This window comes from Oncorhynchus tshawytscha, unplaced genomic scaffold (genome assembly GCF_018296145.1).
Source record: "Oncorhynchus tshawytscha isolate Ot180627B unplaced genomic scaffold, Otsh_v2.0 Un_scaffold_17_pilon_pilon, whole genome shotgun sequence".
Lineage (NCBI taxonomy): Eukaryota > Metazoa > Chordata > Actinopteri > Salmoniformes > Salmonidae > Oncorhynchus > Oncorhynchus tshawytscha.
In genome coordinates, this window is record NW_024609830.1 from 274,458 (window position 1) to 297,774 (window position 23,317).

At 50.0% G+C, this 23,317-nt stretch overlaps 1 protein-coding gene across 1 annotated transcript; it reads right to left on the reverse strand.

Annotated features, from left to right (window-relative positions):
• On the reverse strand, nucleotides 1-22,953 carry virma (vir like m6A methyltransferase associated). The gene is given in 27 exon segments (XM_042319274.1): nucleotides 1-360; nucleotides 509-661; nucleotides 765-1,114; nucleotides 1,216-1,379; nucleotides 1,456-1,552; nucleotides 2,570-2,724; nucleotides 2,828-2,977; nucleotides 3,130-3,262; nucleotides 3,401-3,618; nucleotides 4,448-4,697; nucleotides 5,948-6,002; nucleotides 6,005-6,182; nucleotides 6,377-6,532; nucleotides 6,617-7,099; nucleotides 9,867-9,949; nucleotides 10,679-11,361; nucleotides 11,466-11,692; nucleotides 12,065-12,202; nucleotides 12,302-13,020; nucleotides 17,283-17,522; nucleotides 17,712-17,775; nucleotides 17,777-17,837; nucleotides 17,944-18,104; nucleotides 18,216-18,264; nucleotides 19,571-19,657; nucleotides 22,057-22,169; nucleotides 22,807-22,953. Coding segments are annotated over 27 exon segments (5,403 nt in total). The 5' UTR covers nucleotides 22,870-22,953; the 3' UTR covers nucleotides 1-187.
• Between the last annotated feature and the right edge of the window lie 364 nt (nucleotides 22,954-23,317).

Here is a 23,317-nt window from a genome sequence, read left to right on the forward strand (position 1 = left end):
TCTCAATCACAGAACTTTATTGAGTCTGAACAACAATGTAAAAGAACTAAAACATAATACAACAAATTCCACACATCATCATCAATAGAATCCCACAGAGGACACGTTTCCATGGAGATGATGAACTCATTATTCCTGATTGGTCCGTTAAGAGCCGGGACGGGCTGCAGTCATTGGCCAGGTTTGTTTACCTGGTGAAGGAGCGAACGTGTCGTCCCCTCCCTCCTCCGCTGCCTCCCCCACCACTAAACTTCCCCCCCTGGGATCCCCTCCCCCCTCCTCCTCCCTGACTCAGCCACGACAGGCCTGTACCCCCACGACCTCGAGGGGCGCGGTCCCGCGGAGCCAGGCGATATGCACCTGGAAGAGAGGGAGCGAGAAGAACAAGGGTGACCATCAGTAATTGTGCATGAAAGTATTATCTTGTATTCATGTTGTTCTCTGAATATGTATGTGTGTGCTCATACAGTATGTACGTGTGCATACGAGTATGTGTGTGTGTGTGTACCTGCAGGCTGCTGGCGTGAGGGCAGGGGGCCGCGTGTGAAGTTGCTCTGCCCGCCCCTGGCATCACTGTATGTTCCTCTGTGGGTAACCGGTGGCAACAGACCACTCCACGACGTGCCACCTCGCCCACCCTCACGGCGGGCATTATAGTTACCTAGAAGGGAGGGGGATGGGAAGACATGTTAGTCAAAGTTTCTTTAAAAGACAACAGACCCACTTGTTAGTTTACAGCGATCTGTTTGTGTGTGTCAACATACCAGACAGCAGCACTCCTTTAGGCTGCGGTGGGGTGAAAAAGCGTGTCTGCTGGCTGTGGAAGGCAGCCCTGCCTCTGTTCCCAGTGAACAGGCCTCTGGTGGGGGGTTTGGGGGAGCTCTTAGGGGGTCGCTTGGGGGGCAACAGGCCCAGGGGAGTCCCAACATCTTTAAACTCCGCCGCCACAAAGTCATCCACGTGCATGCTGGGAGGGCGCGAAGTGTTCTGTTTGCGCTGGCGGAAGATGTCGTTGGAGCGAAAGGGCTGTCCCCCGAAGCCCCCCCTACCTCGACCGCGAGGAGCAGCCATCATGTGGGCTCTCTTAGCTGGCTCGATGTAGTCTGACTTACCACTGCAGGGAGGAAGAGGACGACACAGGCATCTTTGTTAACATGTGGGTCACATACAATCGCATTATGTACCTGAAGGTGATAAAAGTGTGTGTGTGTGTACCTGGTGATGAAGGTCTCGTGTTTGTGCTTGCCCAGCCTGAAGCCCTTGTTAGTTTTGGTATGACTGGGAGACAAGGGCTCAGACAGGAAGGAGCGTTCCAGCTCTGACTTCAGGTCCAACTCTGGACAACACTCCTGGGCCAGGCCTAGCAGGTCCACCTTCACCTAGAGACAGAGACGTTTACTCACACACACACACACACACATACACACAAACACACACAACACACAGGTGTCTCACCATGTCTAGTTCAGCCTCCATGTCGTCAGTGTGGAAGGGGGAGAACCACAGAGCCTTCAGCTGCTCATCCAACACCTCTGACAACACAAACACCGTCCTGCAGGAGAGAACTCAGACAGTCAGAACAGGACCCACACAGCTTCGGGTCAAAACTGGGTCCATAGCATGTCAGTGGGTCATTCAAGACAAGCCAAATTCCCCAAACAGATTGAGTTCATACAGGCCATAATTTAAAAAACAGTTGATTAAAATTGCACTTTTGTTAAAAGGTGCACTATGCAGAAATCTCTGTCATTTCCTGGTCACTAGTTTTTACCCCTAAGCCATAAGACTCCTGAACAGCTAATCAAATGGCTACCTGGACTATTTGCATTGTGTGCCCCCCCAACCCCTCTTTTACGCTGCTGCTACTCTCTGTTTATCTTATATGCATAGTCACTTCAACTATACATTCATGTACATACTACCTTAATTGACCCGACCAACCAGTGCTCCCGCACATTGACTAACCGGGCTATCTGCATTGTGTCCCACCACCCGCCAACCCCTCTTTTTACGCTACTGCTACTCTGTTCATCATATATGCATAGTCACTTACCTACATGTACATACTACCTCAATCAGCCTGACTAACCAGTGTCTGTATATAGCCTTGCTGCTGTTATTTTCAATGTCTTTTTACTGTTGTTTTATTTCTTTACTTACCTACACACACACCTTTTTTTTCGCACTATTGGTTAGAGCCTGTAAGTAAGCATTTCACTCTACACCTGTTGTATTTGGCGCACATGATAAATAAACTTTGATTTGATATTGGACATATACCACACCCCCTCGGGCCTTATTGCTTCAGTGAAATATATCTTCCATGACTGTTTCTGCTGTTTGAAGCTGGTGTGCAAAACCGAAAGTAAAAGATGCAAAAATGAAATTTAAGAACTGGAAGCATAAAAATAGCGCACATATAACAGACCTACCGCTTCTAGACGTGCGTTCAGTGAGAATGACAGATCTATAACTCACATTTCTATGTGAATTTGTTCAGCTCGCACAAAAAGTTACATATTGCAGCTTTAACGGTGTCTATTGGGCCAACAGTGTCAGTGGGCGGTACCTGTGGTTGAACTGGGTCAATAACGTGTCAGGATTGGGTAGAGTGGGCTCCGTCTCAGGGGGAGAAGATGTGTCCATAGTGCTCTCCAGCGTCTGTCGTAGACCAATCACATTCTCCAACAGGGTCTCCAATGAATCCTCCTCCTTGCACAGCTTCTACAAACACACACAACAGTTACTTCCACTACTTCCGACCAGAGATCTGTATTTGCATTTATAATCATTACTATGCATAAAGTGTGTGTGTGTGTGTGTGTACCGTGATGTGTTTCTCTAGTGTGTTTAGAGGGTGTGTGTCAGCCTCCTCCCACTGCAGCAGAGCCTTCATCTCTGACCCAGTCAGAGCCACAGACCTTGGGGGCGGGACCAGCCCGGACTCTTCCCCTCCACTCTCCTCCCCACAGCAACCCTGGGTAAGAGAAGAGAGAGAGTGACAGAGACGATGATTAATGTAATACTGGCGGATCGGCCTTCACATCGGCAGATAATGGTTAACTGGATAATGGTTGATCATGTTAATAATGGTTGATCATGTTGAAATGGACTTGTTTGGGGTTTTACCAGAGGGTCAGTGTTGAGGATCTGTCGTAGGAAGTCCAGCAGAGCAGAGAGGAGTTCAGCTGAGTCTTTCCTGAAGGAGAACACCTGTCTCTTCAACAGAGCACACACACTGGCACTGTGCTTCTTCAGAGCCCTAAAAACACACCTCTAAAGTTGAATTCGGTGTTCCACAGGGTTCAGTGCTGTAACCACTACTATTGTCTATATACACATGCTACACTTGCATTGATCTAAATTCCTGGCAGTGAGGAGTGTGTGTGTGTGTGTGTACCCTTTGAGGTGGTAGAGTCCATAGTCATGTTCTGTGAGGAACATGAGTGTCCTGAGACAGGTGAGGAGCAGAGCGGCACTGCTCTCTCCGTTCCCCAAAACCTCCATCAGAGAGTCGCACACTGATGAGATCATTTCCCGTCCTGGCAGGGCATTGGCCAGTTGCTCAGCCTCTGACACACACCCCTCACCTGGGTGGGGCACCACCAGAGAGATGTCCTACACACACACACACACACACACACACACACACACACACACACACACACACACAGCAGAGTTAACCCAATGTGTCCCACCATTTACAAAAACATCTGTAGAGTCAGAATGATTTGAGATGCTTGGCAAAAGCTGACTGTCAGGAATACAAACACATAACATGTTTCGTCTCTGATGCTCATAAACTACACAAGAGTCGTTAGAAGGTTAGGGTTCTTCTACATAGAAGACCATAGTAAATCCCAGGACATAGTGTCTATAACACTGTAAGAGGTTCTTCTACATAGGCGACCATAGTAAATCCCAGGACATAGTGTCTATAACACTGTGATAAGCTCACATAGTTGCTGTTATAAACTCTGAACAGTTGTCACTGACTAGTTAGATATTCATTTTCCAGTGAGCAAACCATTTCTGTACTTAGAGCATTCTTATAACTACAGTTCTATTGGGTTTTTGCTCTGTCAATAAAACTCATGAATGCAACTGTTTATGTCAAATAGTTAGGTGTTCTACTTGTAGCCCTGGTTGTCCTGAAAAGAACATGGTAAAACACTTCATTGTGAGACTAAATATAACAGCTGGACATGTCTTGGGACTGATGGGGTTAAACACCTTTCTCTATCCCTCTACCGCTCCCTCTTACCTGGCTCAGCCTGATATACGACCCCCTGCTAGTCTGACACATAGTTCAGACTAAAGAGCATCCACAAAGACTTACATGTTTATGAACATAACACGCATCAATTCACCCCATACCTCTCCATTGTTATCAGCTAGTGGATGAAGTGCATTAGCTTCATACAATACCAGGTGCTTCGTGTGTTACCTGGTCACACAGTGACTGCAGGACAGTTCCCACCAGCTCTGCACAGTGCTGTTGTGGCAGGGCGTGGTCAGCAGCGGGAACCAATAGGGACAGTAGCAGGGGGAAGACATCAGCCAATGGCTCATCTCCAGGGGTGGAGCCAGAGAGCAGGTGTAACGTTGCGATCTTACAGGCTCTCTGGGAAACCAGGGTGTCGAATAGAGAGAGGAGACGCAGGACCTGCCCCCAACCCGGACTCTTACCCTCAACACTGAAAAACACAACCACACATATCAAAACCAAAAACACAATCACACATGCCAAAACCAAAAACACAACCACACATGCCAAAACCAAAAACACAACCACACATGCCAAAACCAAAAACACAACCACACATGCCAAAACCAAAAACACAACCACACATGCCAAAACCAAAAACACAACCACACATGCCAAAACCAAAAACACAACCACACATGCCAAAATCACAAACACAACCACACATACCAAAATCAAAAACACAACCACACATGCCAAAATCAAAAACACAACCACACATGCCAAAACCAAAAACACAACCACACATGCCAAAACCAAAAACACAACCACACATGCCAAAACCAAAAACACAACCACACATGCCAAAATCAAAAACACAACCACACCTGCCGAAATCAAACACAACCACACATACCGAAATCACAAACAGAATCACACATACCGAAATCAAAAACAGAATCACACATACCGAAATCACAAACGCAACCACACATGCCAAAATCAAAAACAGAATCACACATACCGAAATCAAAAACACAACCACACATGCCAAAACCAAAAACACAACCACACATGCCTAAACCAAAAACACAACCACACATACCAAAATCAAAAACACAACCACACCTGCCGAAATCAAAAACACAACCTCACCTGCCGAAATCAAAAACACAACCACACCTACCGAAATCAAAAACACAACCACACCTACCGAAATCAAAAACACAACCACACATGCCAAAATCAAAAACACAACCACACCTACCGAAATCAAAAACACATACGGATATCAAAAACACAACCACACATACCGAAATCAAAAACACAACCACACATACCGAAATCATAAACAGAATCACACATACCGAAATCATAAACAGAATCACACATACCGAAATCAAAAACACAACCACACATGCCAAAATCAAAAACAGAATCACACATACCGAAATCAAACACAACCACACATACCGAAATCACAAACAGAATCACACATACCGAAATCACAAACAGAATCACACATACCGAAATCAAAAACAGAATCACACATACCGAAATCACAAACGCAACCACACATACCGAAATCAAAAACACAACCACACATGCCAAAATCAAACACACAACAAAGAAGGTGGTTCTAATATGGACGTGAAATAATATCCAAAGCCAATTTGGGATTTATTTGGCTTGCCATCTTAGTTCAAGAGGAGCATAAGGGTGTGTTTGCGACTGTCTTACGGCTGTAGTTCCCCCAGCAGGAATTCCAGCAGGGTCTTCATGATGAGGGTGGCGGTGGAGAGGAGAGGTCAGCCAGCTGGACACACACACGTCGCAGCATGGCCAGCAGCGGAGGACAGCTAGTTCCACACACACACCCGAGGGCGTCCGCAAACACACCCCACTGCACCCGCAGGTGCATGCTCCACAACTTCCTGGTGTTCAACGCTACAGCCACGTCCTGGACAGAGATCACCTGGAGGGGGACCGGCACAACACACAACTAAAAATCTGTTTCCCTTCGGTTTAGATGTTTCCAACATGAAAGTCCTACAGCTTTCGATCCTCATGCATTGATTAGTTTGTTAAGTGTCAATCCGACGACCTCCAGACTGTTGCTGATGATGGCTGTAGCAACATGAGAAGCAGCAGGTGTGTGTGTGTGTGTACCTGCGTGCTCTGCATGGGCAGGGGAAGTGGCAGCAGTTCAGACAGCAGAGTGAGGCCAGAGAAGAGTCCCTCTGGTGCTTTCAGTAGAGAGCCCAACACCTCCTTCAGCATCAGAGACCATGTGTTACTGAGCAGAGTCTCCTCTGTGTGGGTCATCTACAGGGGAAATGATACCCAATTTATTACACGCACGCAACACACACAACATTATGTTAAAGGTCAATCAGAAAAGAGCTCTACCTGTTCGCTGACTCCCTGTGTGAAGGTGAGCAGCACATCTACGATGAGGGCCTGAACCTTGGTCTCCTCCCAGTCTAGACGTCCAGAGGATGGGGCTGAACACACGACCATGTGTAGAGTCACCAACGTGCTCGCCACACGCGTGTCCCTGAACTGGAAGGCCCCGCTGCGCAGCAGCTCTGTCAGCATGGTCCGCAGCAGCTTTAGCGTGTTAGCGCACACGCCAAGGATCATACAGCGCTGTGGGGTGGGTCCCATGTGTCCGTGCACACGCCAGGCAGGCAGCAGCACGCTACACAGCTTCTGGAGCACACAAACACACGTGTCCAAGCCCTCCCCAGAAAACAACTGCACCCCTGCTAGACTCCACTTCAGATCTCTCTGCTGAGCCTCTACGGCGGGAGGTGGACAGGCGATCTGGCAGAGGACCCTCAGAGCAGAGATCAGTCCACTTCCCTCTAGAGTCAACACGTTCTGGACGTTCTACAGGGACACACACGGGACAGACAGGACAGAATGGCTTTTCTGTTAGTAATATGACCATGTACATACACTATTTTATTTACATCAGCCACACACAGTGCATTCGGAAAGTATTCAGACCCCTTGACTTTTTCCACATTTGTTACTTTACAGCCTTATTCTAAAACTGATTAAATTGTTTTTCCCCCTCAATCTACGCACAATACCCCATAATGACGAAGCAAAAACAGTTTAAAAAAAATTAACATTGCAAATATAAATAAATAAATAAATGAGCTCTAGGAAGAGTCTTGGTGGTTCCAAACTTCTTCCATTTAAGAATGATGGAGGCCACTGTGTTCTTGGGGACCTTCAATGCTGCAGAAATGTTTTGTTACCCTTCCCCAGAACTGTGCCTCGACACAATCCTGTCTCTGAGCTCTAGGGATAATTCCTTCGACCTCATGGCTTGGTTTTTGCTCTGACATGCACTGTCAACTGTGGGACCTTATATAGACAGATGTGAGCCTTTCCAAATCATGTCCAATCAATAGAATTTACCACAGGTGGACTCCAATCAAGTTGTAGAAACATCAAGGATGATCAATGGAAACAGGATGAATAAGGCGGTAACGTAAAAATTCAAGGGGTCTGAATACTTTACAAAGACGCGCTCTCTCTCTCTCCAAGATCTGGGTCAGCCACTGTCACAACGATTTGCATGTACCGCAGGGCAGCTCTCTAAGCCTTCTACTGTTTTCTTTTTTACCAATGACCTGTCACTGGCATTACACAAAGTATGTGTGTCCATGTATGCGAATGATTAAACCGTATACGCATCAGCAACCACAGCTAATGAAGTCACTGAATCCCAACAAAGAGTTGCAGTCTGTTTTGGAGTGGGTGGCCAGTAATAAACTGGTCCTGAACATCTCTAAAACTAAGAGCATTGTATTTGGTACACATCATTCCCTAAGTTCTAGACCTCAGCTGAATATGGTAATGAATGGTGTGGCTGTTGAACAAGTTGAGAAGACTAAATTACTTGGTGTTACCTTAGATTGTAAACTGTCATGGTCAAAACATATAGATTCAACGGTTGGAAAGATGTTTTTTTGACACCACACTCCACAGGCTCTAGTTTATCTTATCTTGATTATTGTCCAGTCATATGGTCGAGTGCTGCAAAGAAAGACCTAGTTAAGCTGCATCTGGCCCAGAACAGAGCGGCACGTCCTGCTCTTCATTGTAACCAGAGGGCTGATATTAACACTATGCTGCCAGTCTCTCTTGGCTAAGAGTTGAGGAAAGACTGACTGCTTCTTATAAAAACAAGAAGTGAAGCAATGTGTTGGAAATTCCAAATGTTTGCATAGTCAACTTACACACAGGACTGACACCACACACACAATCACACACCCCACCAGACATGCCAGATGGGTCTTTTCACAGTCCCCAGGTCCAAAACAAATTCAAGGAAGTGTACAGTATTATACAGAGCCATGACTGCAAATAACTCCCTTCCATCTTATACAGCACAAGTGAACTTCAAACCTGGTTGAAAAGAACAAATAAACCAACACCTCACGGCACAAGGCCTTTCCTGCATGTGACCTACTTGTTGTGCATATGTACTGACATGTATGTATAACCAATCGATGCGCACACACACATACGTTAATGTTTGTCAAGTCTTGTTGTGCATATGTACTGACATGTATGTATAACCAATCGATGCGCACACACACATACGTTAATGTTTGTCAAGTCTTGTCTCAAATGTATTTTTTGTTATGTGTCGTACCGCAGTCAGACCCCAGTGGGAAGCCCAGTTAGACCCCAGTCGGACCCCAGTAAGACCCCAGTCGGGACCCCAGTAAGACCCTAGTCGGAACCCCAGTCAAACCCGAGTGGGACCCCAGTAAGACCCCAGTTGGAACCCAAATAAGACCCCAGTCAGAACCCCAATAAGACCCCAGTCGGAACCCCCGTGGGAACCGCTGTTGGACCCGAGTGGGACCCCAGTAAGAACCCCAGTCGGAACCCCAGTGGGACCCCAGTAAGACAAGCTGTCGCCATTGAAGATCCTAATAATTCAAATCAAACTAGCTGACTCCATGGTGAAGGACGTCTCTGCTGAAATCCACCAAAGGAGTGGTGCAGAGACCATGCTTTGTGGAATTTAGGTCCGACTATATGAATAAAATGGATTATGAAACGCTTACCTTGTACTTATGTTTGTCCTTTAATTGCGTGCCTGTCTTTGTTAGCTGAAATCCATACTTTTTCAAGTATGGACGCTAATCAAATACAACCACCGACTGTTTGTCAGTTGCTGTTGCTCTAAGATAGCAACTCAGCACATATTAGCATTTGTCAATTGAATCTCAACAAGGAAACAGTCGGTGGATGTTTTTGAATAACGTTATTGAAAAAGTATGGATTTCAGCAAACCAAAGGCACGCAACTACAGAGGACAAACACAGGTACAAGTTAACGTTTCATAATTATAATATATTTTTTTAAAGTATTGACCTTGGGCGAATCGATGTAGTCATTGCTGAATTCCACAAAGCCTGATCTCTGCTTCACTCATTGGTGGATTTCATCAGAATCTTCCTTTACCAATCAGTGGAGTTTAGTCAGCTAGTTATATCAAAGCAAGTCGGTGTGTGTGTGTGCGCGCGTAGGGAGCTGAAGGCCTGCAGCCAAGTCATCATTATGAAGGATTAAACAAACAGCAACAACAGGTTATCACTCCTTGGGGACATGTAGTGTAACGGCTCACCTGTTTGATGTAGTCTATGAGGCTGGGGATGCTGCCCATCTCCAACTTCACCTTGTCCAGAGGTTCCAGCCACTGACTCAGCTCTGGAACACAACACCAACACTGAGAGGATCACTTAGTGTTGCAGTTCACCTTCGCAAGGAATTCTGAATAGTAGTTTAACACATGTTTTTTTGGGGGTACTTTTCTCCCCAATATCGTTATATCCAATTGATAGTAACAGTCTTGTCCGATCGCTGCAACTCCCCTGCGGACTCGGGAGAGGCGAAGGTTGAGAGCCATGTGTCCTCCGAAACACGACCCACCAAGCCGCACAGCTTCTTGAAACACCGCTCGCTTAACCCGGAAGCCAGCCGCAACATGTCGGAGGAAACACCGTCCAGCTGGCGACCGAAGTCAGCTTGCAGGCGCCCGGCCCGCCATAAGGAGTCGCTAGAGCACGATAGGACGAGGAAATCCCAGCCGGCCAAACCCTCCCCTAACCCGGACGACGCTGGGCCAATTGTGCGCCGCCTCATGGGTCTCCCGGTCACGGCCGACTGTGATACAGGCTGGGATCGAATCCGTCGATGCAGTGCCATAGACCGCTGCGCCACTTGGGAGGCCTTCAATACATTTCTAAGGGGTGATGGGTAGGGCTATGTCATTACAATGATAGAGTTGGGTGTAGAAGTATTTTTAAGATTAAGTTTTAGGGACTACCAGTTCACCCATTGTTGATAAGGTTGGTTTGGAGTTATAGGTCAGAGGTTAGGGGTTAAGGTTGGATACCAACCTGGCGTTGTTATAGTCAGGGGTCAGGAGCTACGCACCCTGTAGTTTAGCGTTGGTGTCATCAGCCTTGGCCAGGATGAGTAGAGGAGCAGCGTGTTGTTCCATGTTACGGAGATCACTGGAGTTCTGAACCACCATCAGCACCAGCATACACGCATAGTTATAGGTCACCGCCTTCCGGGCCTTGGCCTCCCCGTGTCCGTCCTTGCTGTGGTGCTGCAGCAGCGTAACCAGACAGGAGAGGTTGTTCTCCAGGCTGAAGACGTGGGCCACAGCGCTCCTCCCAGTCTGTGTGAAGGTGATGAGGTAGAGGGCATGGAGCATGCTCAGTACCTCCGCACTGTCCCCCTCCTCTAGCCCCACCCCTCCCTCCCCACCAGCAGTCACGTGACTCATCAGCTCAGACACACTCTGGAGGGCATGCAGCGCCTGCATCAGCCACACCCCCAAACCCTCTTCACCCAATCCGGGGCCCGAGAACCCGCCGTCGCCCCCAGTGACCATAGGCTCCTCTCCCTCAACCTCGGCGACGGTTGCTAGGAGGCGGAGCAGCAGGTTGGTAGGCGTGGGATGGGCCAGCATGAACAGCAGTCCTGATTGGGTGAGAGACAGAAAGTGCAGGACTTCCCTGGTGGCGTGAGTGACACCTGTATGCCCTGCCGCCACTGCTGCTGACAACACCACCGCCGAGCTCTCCAGGAAGTGACATGCATGCATGTACCTGTGGGGTGGGGGGGAGAGTTATTAGTACAAATGACTGTGTGTGTGTGTGTGTGTGTGTGTGTGTGTGTGTGTGTGTGTGTGTGTGTTCTGTGTTGTACCTACCTGTACAGTGTAGGGTAGGGGTCGTCTCTCTCCTGTGGACCAGTAATGCGTGCGGTTGTAGGGAAGGCCTTTCCAGGGGGCTGGACCATGGTGTGGGGAGCGGTCTCTAGAAGGTGATGTAACTCTTCTAGAACTCCAGCCAACCTATCCAGCTCAGCCTCGCTGACAGGGGAGGGGCCTAATGATGTCTCCTCCTCCATGGCTATGTCAGGCTCCTCCCCCTCATCCTGAAAAAAACAACACTAATAATTATTATATATTTTTTACCTTTATTTAACTAGGCAAGTCAGTTAAGAACAAATTCTTATTTTCAATGACGGCCTAGGAACAGTGGGTTAACTGCCTGTTCAGGGCCAGAACGACAGATATGTACCTTGTCAGCTCGGGGATTCGAACTTGCAACTAGTCCAACGCTCTAACCACTAGGTTACCCTGCCGCCCCATACACTGATATACTGTAGTAATTATATGGACAGTATGCCCTGTCATAGAAACCCCAGAGTTCCACACTGAACTGGGAACTGGTTATGAAATGGGAAACTTTATTAGACCCAAATAACTGTTCTTAAAACGCAGATCTCCAGTCAGTGTGTGCTTACCTGCAGAGGCTCGCTCCAGGCTGCCGCTGTCCTCTGCAGGTCAGTCATAACCTCATAGGCGTGGCCTTTCTGCAGAATGGCGTTGCCCGCGGTTACCACCCGCACGGTTTCCTCCCCCAGGAACAGCTGCACCAACCGCTGCGGGGGGGGGACACACACACAACCTCAGTTAGAAACACACGCAGCCTCTCTATTATAAGGTCTTCATGTGTACCGTATGTCTATGGCCCCTCTCACCTGGTATCCACTCCTCTCTATCTCCCCCTCCTGTAGGAAGGCCTCCACACCAGCGGGGGCACTGGTCAGAGCATCCAGAGCCCTCAGGATACACAGCTTCAGTGTGGACGACACATGGTCCACCTGGAGCAGCTCCAGTAGGAGCTCCAGGGCTCCCTCGTGCAGCAGCGCAGTGAGGCCCTGTGGGCACTCGGCCAAGCAGGAAGCCAGCTTAGCTCCAGCTTTCAGCTGCCTGAGGTTTAGAGCAATGGGTTGAGTCAGCGCTATCTCCATACTAAGACCCTGGAGAGCCCATTGGACCAGAGCTCCAATAGGCCCTTCCCATTCCCCCTGTCCAATCAGAAAGCCCAGCCCTCTAGCGAGCAGCCCTGATGCCTGCTCTAGGGCCGTGACCCAGCGGGAGTCACGGTCCTCTCCTATCCCAGCCAGGAGCTCTCTCATCTGGGCAACAACCTCAGCCTCTGCCCCTTCTCCACCTCCAGGTCCCTCTGGACCAACACACACAGCCCCCCTAGCCCTCTCCAGCTGGGAGTCGAAGCGGGTCTTGTAGGGAGGGGTGAAGTAGAGCAGTGGGCGTAGCTCTCTTTCATAGGGGTCGTACTGGACTGGGGGCACAGAGGCCAGGTCTTCAGGGGTGTAGTCAATGTCAAAACTGGGCAGCTTAAAACTCCCATTGTCCAAGTCATCCTCATCACTACTGATCTCCTCATAACCATCACCTGGAGAGAGGAGGGAGGGAGGGTGAGAGAAAGAGGGTGAGGGAGGGAAAAATATTGTAAAACAACAAAAACACAAACACAGCAAAAGAAAAGGCCTCACAACACTGACATAAGTGCTAAAACATTTATAACATTAATTACAGTTCACTCAACCAAGAGTTAAGAATGTTAGAGAACCACAGCAGACAGGCACAGTTAGTTTGTCATGCAAGGGGATCTGATACTACAGCAGCAACAGCCATGGCTCTAAGCCTTATGATTACAGCTGGTTAGGCTGGTTATAACAGCACTGAGCAGGGTGTAGGGGTCTGAGCAGGGTGTAGGGTGGAGGGGTCTGAGCAGGGTGTAGGGTGGAGGGGTCTGAGCAGGGTGTAGGGTGGAGGGGTCTGAGCAGGGTGTAGGGTGGAGGGGTCTGAGCAGGGTGTAGGGTGGAGGGGTCTGAGCAGGGTGTAGGGTGGAGGGGTCTGAGCAGGGTGGGGGGGGTCGGGCAGGGTGGAGGGGTCTGAGCAGGGTGGAGGGGTCTGAGCAGGGTGGAGGGGTCTGAGCAGGGTGGAGGGGTCTGAGCAGGGTGTAGTGTGGAGGGGTCTGAGCAGGGTGTAGGGTTGAGGGTCTGAGCAGGGTGTAGGGGCCTGAGCAGGGTGTAGGGTTGAGGGGTCTGAGCAGGGTGTAGGGTTGAGGGGTCTGAGCAGGGTGTAGGGTTGAGGGGTCTGAGCAGGGTGTAGGGTTGAGGGGCCTGAGCAGGGTGTAGGGTTGAGGGGCCTGAGCAGGGTGGAGGGGCCTGAGCAGGGTGGAAGGGTCTGAGCAGGGTGGAAGGGTCTGAGCAGGGTGTAGGGTGGAGGGGTCTGAGCAGGGTGGAGGGATCTGAGCAGGGTGTAGGGTGGAGGGGGTCTGAGCAGGGTGTAGGGTGGAAGGGTCTGAGCAGGGTGTAGGGTGGAAGGGTCTGAGCAGGGTGTAGGGTGGAAGGGTCTGAGCAGGGTGTAGGGTGGAGGGTCTGAGCAGGGTGTAGGGTGGAGGGGTCTGAGCAGGGTGTAGGGTGGAGGGGTCTGAGCAGGGTGTAGGGTGGAGGGGTCTGAGCAGGGTGTAGGGTGGAGGGGTCTGAGCAGGGTGTAGGGTGGAGGGGTCTGAGCAGGGTGGGGGGGGTCGGGCAGGGTGGAGGGGTCTGAGCAGGGTGTAGGGTTGAGGGGTCTGAGCAGGGTGGAGGGGTCTGAGCAGGGTGGAGGGGTCTGAGCAGGGTGTAGTGTGGAGGGGTCTGAGCAGGGTGTAGGGTTGAGGGTCTGAGCAGGGTGTAGGGGTCTGAGCAGGGTGTAGGGTTGAGGGGTCTGAGCAGGGTGTAGGGTTGAGGGGTCTGAGCAGGGTGTAGGGTTGAGGGGCCTGAGCAGGGTGTAGGGTTGAGGGGCCTGAGCAGGGTGGAGGGGCCTGAGCAGGGTGGAAGGGTCTGAGCAGGGTGTAGGGTGGAGGGGTCTGAGCAGGGTGGAGGGATCTGAGCGGTGGAGGGGCCTGAGCAGGGTGGAGGGGCCTGAGCAGGGTGGAGGGGCCTGAGCAGGGTGGAGGGGCCTGAGCAGGGTGGAAGGGTCTGAGCAGGGTGGAGGGTGGAGGGATCTGAGCAGGGTGTAGGGTTGAGGGGTCTCAGCAGGGTGTAGGATTGAGGGGTCTGAGCAGGGTGTAGGGTGGAGGGGTCTGAGCAGGGTGGAGGGGTCTGAGCAGGGTGTAGGGTGGAGGGGGTCTGAGCAGGGTGTAGGGTGGAAGGGTCTGAGCAGGGTGGAGGGGTCTGAGCAGGGTGTAGGGTTGAGGGGGTCTGAGCAGGGTGTAGGGTGGAGGGGTCTGAGCAGGGTGGAGGGGTCTGGGCAGGGTGGAGGGGTCTGGGCAGGGTGTAGGGTTGAGGGGTCTGAGCAGGGTGTAGGGTGTAGGGGTCTGAGCGGGGAGGAAGGGTCTGAGCAGGGTGTAGGGGTCTGAGCAGGGTGTAGGGGTCTGAGCAGGGTGGAGGGTTGAGGGGTCTGAGCAGGGTGTAGGGTGGAGGGGTCTGAGCAGGTTGGAGGGGTCTGAGCAGGGTGTAGGGTGGAGGGGTCTGAGCAGGTTGGAGGGGTCTGAGCAGGGTGTAGGGTGGAGGGTCTGAGCAGGTTGGAGGGGTCTGAGCAGGTTGGAGGGGTCTGAGCAGGGTGTAGGGTTGAGGGGTCTGAGAAGGGTGTAGGGTTGAGGGTCTGAGAAGGGTGTAGGGGTCTGAGCAGGGTGTAGCGGTCTGAGCAGGGTGGAGGGTTGAGGGGTCTGAGAAGGGTGTAGGGTGAAAGGGTCTGAGCAGGGTGGAAGGGTCTGAGCAGGGTGTAGGGATGAGGGGTCTGAGCTGGGTGGAAGGGTCTGAGCAGGGTGTAGGGTTGAGGGGTCTGAGCAGGGTGGAAGGGTGGAGGGGTCTGAGCAGGGTGGAAGGGTCTGAGCAGGGTGGAAGGGTCTGAGCAGGATGTAGGGTTGAGGGGTCTGAGCAGGGTGTAGGGTGGAGGGGTCTGAGCAGGGTGGAAGGGTCTGAGCAGGTTGGAGGGGTCTGAGCAGGGTGTAGGGTGGAGGGGTCTGAGCAGGGTGGAGGGGTCTGAGCAGGGTGGAAGGGTCTGAGCAGGGTGAAAGGGTCTGAGCAGGGTGTAGGTTGGAGGGGTCTGAGCAGGGTGTAGGGTTGAGGGGTCTGAGCAGGGTGTAGGGTTGAGGGGTCTGAGAAGGGTGTAGGGTGGAGGGGTCTGAGCAGGGTGGAAGGGTCTGAGCAGGGTGTAGGGTTGAGGGGTCTGAGCAGGGTGTAGGGTGGAGGGGTCTGAGCAGGGTGGAAGGGTCTGAGCAGGGTGTAGGGTTGAGGGGTCTGAGCAGGGTGTAGGGTGGAGGGGTCTGAGCAGGGTGGAAGGGTCTGAGCAGGGTGGAAGGGTCTGAGCAGGGTGTAGGTTGGAGGGGTCTGAGCAGGGTGTAGGGTGGAGGGGTCTGAGCAGGGTGGAGGGGTCTGAGCAGGGTGGAAGGGTCTGAGCAGGGTGGAAGGGTCTGAGCAGGGTGTAGGTTGGAGGGGTCTGAGCAGGGTGTAGGGTTGAGGGGTCTGAGCAGGGTGTAGGGTTGAGGGGTCTGAGCAGGGTGTAGGGTTGAGGGGTCTGAGAAGGGTGTAGGGTTGAGGGGTCTGAGCTGGGTGGAAGGGTCTGAGCAGGGTGGAAGGGTCTGAGCAGGGTGTAGGGATGAGGGGTCTGAGCTGGGTGGAAGGGTCTGAGCAGGGTGGAAGGGTCTGAGCAGGGTGGAAGGGTCTGAGCAGGGTGTAGGGTTGAGGGGTCTGAGCAGGGTGTAGGGTGGAGGGGTCTGAGCAGGGTGGAAGGGTCTGAGCAGGGTGTAGGGTTGAGGGGTCTGAGCAGGGTGTAGGGTGGAGGGGTCTGAGCAGGGTGGAAGGGTCTGAGCAGGGTGGAAGGGTCTGAGCAGGGTGGAAGGGTCTGAGCAGGGTGTAGGTTGGAGGGGTCTGAGCAGGGTGTAGGGTGGAGGGGTCTGAGCAGGGTGGAGGGGTCTGAGCAGGGTGGAAGGGTCTGAGCAGGGTGGAAGGGTCTGAGCAGGGTGTAGGTTGGAGGGGTCTGAGCAGGGTGTAGGGTTGAGGGGTCTGAGCAGGGTGTAGGGTTGAGGGGTCTGAGCAGGGTGTAGGGTTGAGGGGTCTGAGAAGGGTGTAGGGTTGAGGGGTCTGAGCTGGGTGGAAGGGTCTGAGCAGGGTGGAAGGGTCTGAGCAGGGTGTAGGGATGAGGGGTCTGAGCTGGGTGGAAGGGTCTGAGCAGGGTGGAAGGGTCTGAGCAGGGTGGAAGGGTCTGAGCAGGGTGTAGGGTTGAGGGGTCTGAGCAGGGTGTAGGGTGGAGGGGTCTGAGCAGGGTGGAAGGGTCTGAGCAGGGTGTAGGGTTGAGGGGTCTGAGCAGGGTGTAGGGTGGAGGGGTCTGAGCAGGGTGGAAGGGTCTGAGCAGGGTGGAAGGGTCTGAGCAGGGTAGAAGGGTCTGAGCAGGGTGGAAGGGTCTGAGCAGGGTGGAGGGGTCTGAGCAGGGTGGAAGGGTCTGAGCAGGGTGGAAGGGTCTGAGCAGAGTGTAGGTTGGAGGGGTCTGAGCAGGGTGTAGGGTTGAGGGGTCTGAGCAGGGTGTAGGGTTGAGGGGTCTGAGAAGGGTGTAGGGTTGAGGGGTCTGAGCAGGGTGTAGGGTTAGGGTGTAGGGTTGAGGGGTCTGAGCAGCATGCCGAGGCACACACAAACTGTCTGTCCTGCCGTCACACAGGAGCCCCCCTACCTTCCTCCATCTCTTCCTCCTCCTCACCCTCCTCCTCTTCCTCCTCCTCATCCTCAGGGGCGCTACACTCCGTCCGTGCATCGTCCTCTTCTTCCGGCTCTTCATCCTCTTCCTCCTCCCCCTCTTCCTCAGGCTCGGCGTCTGAGTAGGGTTCGTCAGCAGGCAGTGAGCTGCGCTCAGGTGAGACCGCCTCCAGGTAGTCCTCCCCTCTTTCAGTCGGCTCCGCCTTGGCCACTCCAACTGAGACAGTCACCATGGACACCACAGTCGGTTATCAAGGCAACCAAAGAGGGCATCAGGTATACACGGATACAAGCTTGCACAAATAAATGGAAACGTTTCTTTTGGCAAGGTTAGCTAGTTGAATATACAGTATGAAATCTGTCCCTGTGAGATGAACATAGAGACGTAGAGAAGTGTGTGTGTTACCGGTCACTGGGACCGGCTCCTCATCATCATCATCTGGTGGGGGCGGTCCAGGAGGGGTGCGGGGGGCCTCTGGGAGCTGGTCTGGGGGGACTGCCATTATACTGCTCCTCCTTATCCCACTCTGAGACACACACAGTTTAGTCCACCTTGTGTTTTCCTTTTTGCCATGGGAAATATGATAGTATTGTGATAGTGGTATCCTGGCAACCCCAGTATGAGTCTTTACTCACCTTGTTTGATGATCCTCTTGAGGCCCGTCTGTTGTTGGGGGGGTGGGGGAGGGGGAGGTGGGGGAGAGTCCCGGTCGTGACCATGTGACCTTTCTGCTGTACCGTACACTGCCACCGTCAGACTGGTGTACCATCCACGCAGCACCAGACCATCTGTGTTCACCTACACAACACACACACTCACCATTACAAACACACAGCGACACACACAACACAGTTCACCTGTAGAGAGAACAGTGACCTTTCTACAGACAGAGGGGGAAGGAGTCTTTACCTTTCCATTGGGCCTGAAAACGATGGACTTGTTTTCGTCATATTCAAAACTGTAAGGACGAGACAGCGAGAGAAAGAGAGACAGAATTATCACATTTCCATTAGTAGTGGAGCAGGCTACAGTAGAGGGGCTGGTGTACTGCAAGTTCTCTCTCAGGTGAACAACGGCCTGTGAGCGCTTGACTAACATTAGGGTGTGCCTGTGTTCTCAGTTGGAATGATCGATGTGGCATTCTGGGTTCCATATTCTGTTGTGTGTGATTCTGCAGGTGCAGCAACAGGGCTAAGTGTCTGGCGACCCATCTCGGAGTGAACAAGGACTAAGACAGTAGTCACAGATTGGTCTCTGCCCTGACAGCTTCTACAGGTGAGACTTGAGCTCTCAAATACTTTTATAGACACATTCTGGGAAGTGAAAAAAAGGAAGGGGTGGGGAGAGATAAATAGACAGATACTGGGAGGGCAGGAGCAACAGAGAGAGACAGAGGAAGAGGTAGAGAGAGAGGGATACAGACAGAGAGAGACAGAGGTAGAGAGAGAGGGATACAGACAGAGAGAGGCAGAGGTAGAGAGAGAGGGATACAGACAGAGAGAGGCAGAGGTAGAGAGAGAGGGATACAGACAGAGAGAGACAGAGGTAGAGAGAGAGGGATACAGACAGAGATAGACAGAGGTAGAGAGAGAGGGATACAGACAGAGAGAGACAGAGGTAGAGAGAGAGGGATACAGACAGAGAGAGGCAGAGGTAGAGAGAGAGGGATACAGACAGAGAGACAGAGGTAGAGAGAGAGGGATACAGACAGAGAGAGGCAGAGGTAGAGAGAGAGGGATACAGACAGAGAGAGACAGAGGTAGAGAGAGGGATACAGACAGAGAGAGACAGAGGTAGAGAGAGAGGGATACAGACAGAGAGAGGCAGAGGTAGAGAGAGAGGGATACAGACAGAGAGAGACAGAGGTAGAGAGAGAGGGATACAGACAGAGAGAGGCAGAGGTAGAGAGAGAGGGATACAGACAGAGAGAGGCAGAGGTAGAGATAGAGGGATACAGACAGAGAGAGGCAGAGGTAGAGAGAGAGGGATACAGACAGAGAGAGGCAGAGGTAGAGAGAGGGATACAGACAGAGATAGACAGAGGTAGAGAGAGAGGGATACAGACAGAGAGAGGCAGAGGTAGAGAGAGAGGGATACAGAGCTTGAGAGAAGTAAAGGTATAGTCGAGAACCACTCTTTGGAAACAAGTGCTTTAATGAATACTTTTAAGTGCTATCCTCTGGGTCCACATTGTACATTTCTGTTGTATATGTCTTTTACACAAACACATTCAATTCAAATAGAATGTACAAAGTGTTACTGACCTGCCCAGTCTGTGGAAGCAGGCGCTGCTGGGTTTAGTGAGGTTGTTGAAGAAAAGCTCCAGCTGGAAGGAATGAGGCGATGTCTCCCTGGAAACAGACAGGAACAGGATATGACATCACCACTCAGCCCCCCTTTCAGCCACATGAGAGATCCTGTCTGTCCGGCTACGATTACCTCACAAATCACCCAACTACCCCGGTGAGAATGAGGCCAAACTGAACATTACAGCTCTGGGGCCTCATTTATCAATTAATTGTTTTATTTGACCTTTATTTAACTAGGCAAGTCATTTAAGAACAAATTCTTATTTACAATGACGGCCTAGGAACAGTGGGTTAACTGCCTGTTCAGGGGCAGAACCACAGATTTGTACCTTGTCAGCTCGGGGGTTTGAACTTGTCCAACGCTCTAACCACTAGGCTACCCTGCCACCCCAAATCAATATTGAGTAGAAACTTCCTTAAAATACTTCTTACGAACGGAATTTAGAATGTTCGTAAACAGAAAAAGTTTGATTTATCAAACAATCCTACGAGCTTCATGCGTACACCGGAAGGAGATAATCGCCGGAAGGAGATAATCGCCGGAAGGAGATAATCGCCGGAAGGAGATAATCGCCGGAAGGAGATAATCGCCGGAAGGAGATAATCGCCGGAAGGAGATAATCGTTGATAAATACCAAATGTTCTCAGCCTCAGTGCTCGTGCACGACCGTGGCTATTTGCATTTTGAAGTGCCCCCAATTAATCATACATGGTATAAATCATCCCTTTAAAGCCTGTGGGGAATATACCACACCGTACCAGGATATACAACGTCGCAACCAAAGAAAGATAAGAAAATAGGAGGTGCTAGTGTCAGAGATTGAGTACAACCAAAAGGTTTTATTTGTATCTCTCAGTTGTGGCTTGACCAGTAAAACCATGAAGATAATGAGTTGCATTAGCAATGGCAAATCTACATCAAATGAGTAGACAACAGTCAGGAATAAGCCATCCATCCTCAACAATCCTTCCTGTAGGCGTATAGGCCAACATTGGCCACCACATTCAGCAGTGTCTTCTGCCCATCACATAAATGATCACCTGCACATTAAGAGTGGAAGCCTTTTCTGTCCACATAGTTCAACTCGTTTTAGGATGGTGCTTTTATGGCGAAGTGGGTGCAGTCTGTTGCTCCGTTCGTATTTCAGAACCCATTGATGGCAAAGAAACCCCTCTTGACTTCAACCTGTTGGGCAACGGTGTAAGGAAATTGTACGTTACAGTTTGTTTTACTGATGATTGCATCCAAAACACTGTCTCATCGAAGCTGTGAGATGCACCGGAATGGCTGCAGTTGCCTTTTTAAAGTAAGTCTTAAGTCCTCACAAAAATCCTAGAAGATTGGCTCATCAGATATAATTTCCCAAAACCAATCAGTACTTTCTGAGAAAGATCATACTACTGCACAGATCCTACTGCTGTTGGAGCTACGAACACAAGCATTTCACTACACCTGCAATAACATCTGTTAAATATGTGTCAAATTTGATCAACCTCTCATTCAATTTCCCATTATTTAAAGTCTTTTATCATATTTCAACAATGGTTTCACTTTCACACATGCCTCTAACTTTGGGCTCCCGAGTGGCGCAGCGGTCTAGGTCACTGCATCTCAGTGCAAGAGGCATCCCTACAGTCCCTGGTTCAAATCACATCCTGCCGTGATTGGGCGTCCCATAGGGTGGTTACACAATTGGCCCAGCATCGTCTGGGTTTGGCCGGGGTAGGCCGTCATTGTAAATAAGAATTTGTTCTTAACTGACTTGCCTAGTTAAATCAAGTTTAAATAAATTTAACAAATGACTGTACTTTATGTGAATTATTATAGTAACAAATACACTGGTGGTCAAATGATATGCCTGTCAAGATATGTTACATGAATTCACAATGGAAATACTCCATCACAAATTCAGACATTTTCAACATATATTTCCCCCCCATTCTACGCTTGACAGTTCACTTACACCTCGATCACACCGACAGCATCATTGCGTTTTGGTACACTAGAAGTCCCAATGGAATGCTGCGTTTGCCTTGCAGAATTGCGTTACAGTCTGTTCTATGTGGTGCATACATTGGATTTTTTAAATTTATGCATCAAATCGTATGGTAGACGGTTTGACATTAATGGTAGCAGAAGGTGAATGTTGAACTCACGCTCATACCATTTTGCGCAATGAGGCTGTAGATGTGATCAAGGCATTATTCCACCACTTGGCACTGTCATGGCAAATGTTCATATTGATAAATCGCACACTTTGAGTGGAAAGGATCCCACGCATGGTTTAAGCACATATTTGTGCCTATGCATGATTGTTTGAGGCCCCTGAAGTTCCCCTCATACACATCCCAGTCTCAGATGTCACATGCACATAGCTAGTAGTATATATATACATATCTATATATATCTCCCTTATACACCTTGAATGATGGTTTCTTACCCGAATGCCCTGTTGTCTGGCAGGCTGGTGTGTGCTTTAATTCCAGGAGGAATGACGCGCACCTCTGTGATCAGGACCCCACACGGGAACCGCACCACATCCACATTGGTCAGCTACAGACAGAACACATTTGAATAATTTCACTGTAAGGCCTACCACATCCGTTGTATTCAGCCTATGTGAACAATAAAATGTGATTCGATTTTTATTTTAGACCATGTTAGTGCACAACAAAAACAGTCAGCATTTTTGTGCCATACAAAAAAAAAAAACTGGGAATTTCGTGTATTCATCTTCAGACAGTAACTGTAGGCTATATCTGTTAAGATGAACAGTCGGAAAACTGTCTGTGTAACGTAAATAGTGTGAGTCGCTAACTAGCAAGTAAACATACACGTTAGCTGTGTGAGTAGCAAGCGGGTAAACAATCTGCGCACACGCCGTTGCCGACTGTCCCGTTATCTGTTATGGCTAGCTAGTTTCGCGTATCCCTATCCCCGCTGCAACTGTAGAAGAGACCACTGAATATAAGAACCCGTGACCTACTTAAAAACATAATACGTTTTTAGGAAACAATGCATCACACTTAGTTTGGAAGGACGATTTGAGTTATTATGCAAGGTGGCCACCGTGTTAGCATTAGCCTAGGGGAACGGGGGAATCAGAAGTCGTAGTTAGCTAGCTAACTGGAATCTCAGCTAAGTACACCCCTGGGATAAAATAGCCAATGCTATTAACAAATTTATCTACCTCTGCACTTTGATGTTTGAACGTATCCAGAAAAAGTAGCTCCGTTAAAGTGTCACCCGCCATGTTTTTCTGTTTTCACTTGGGGTAAACTTCCGGATCTAGCCACAACGGTTTCCGGGTTTTAAAACCCGACGGCAAGCAGTTCTGTAAAGACAGACCCTGAATCAGTTTAAATCTAATTTTTTCTAATGTGTAAAAATACAAACTGATCTGATATCGGTGCATAGTGGAGAGTTCATCCAACATTATTCAGGCTTCTGCCAATGGCACTCTCGTAATAAGTTATTAAAGATGCCGTAATAAAACAGGCAGTAGCCTGACTTTGACTATTTGATATATGTATTTTACAATAGCCTAAATGAAAACAATGGATCTACATATTTTTCATCAGTGTTTTTTTTATTTGTAAATAGGCCTTATAAACTTTATTGCAATTATTTCACTGATTTGCCACGATTGGCTGGTCTCAATATTTTCTCAGCAGTAGCAGAAATGCATAAAACAACATTAT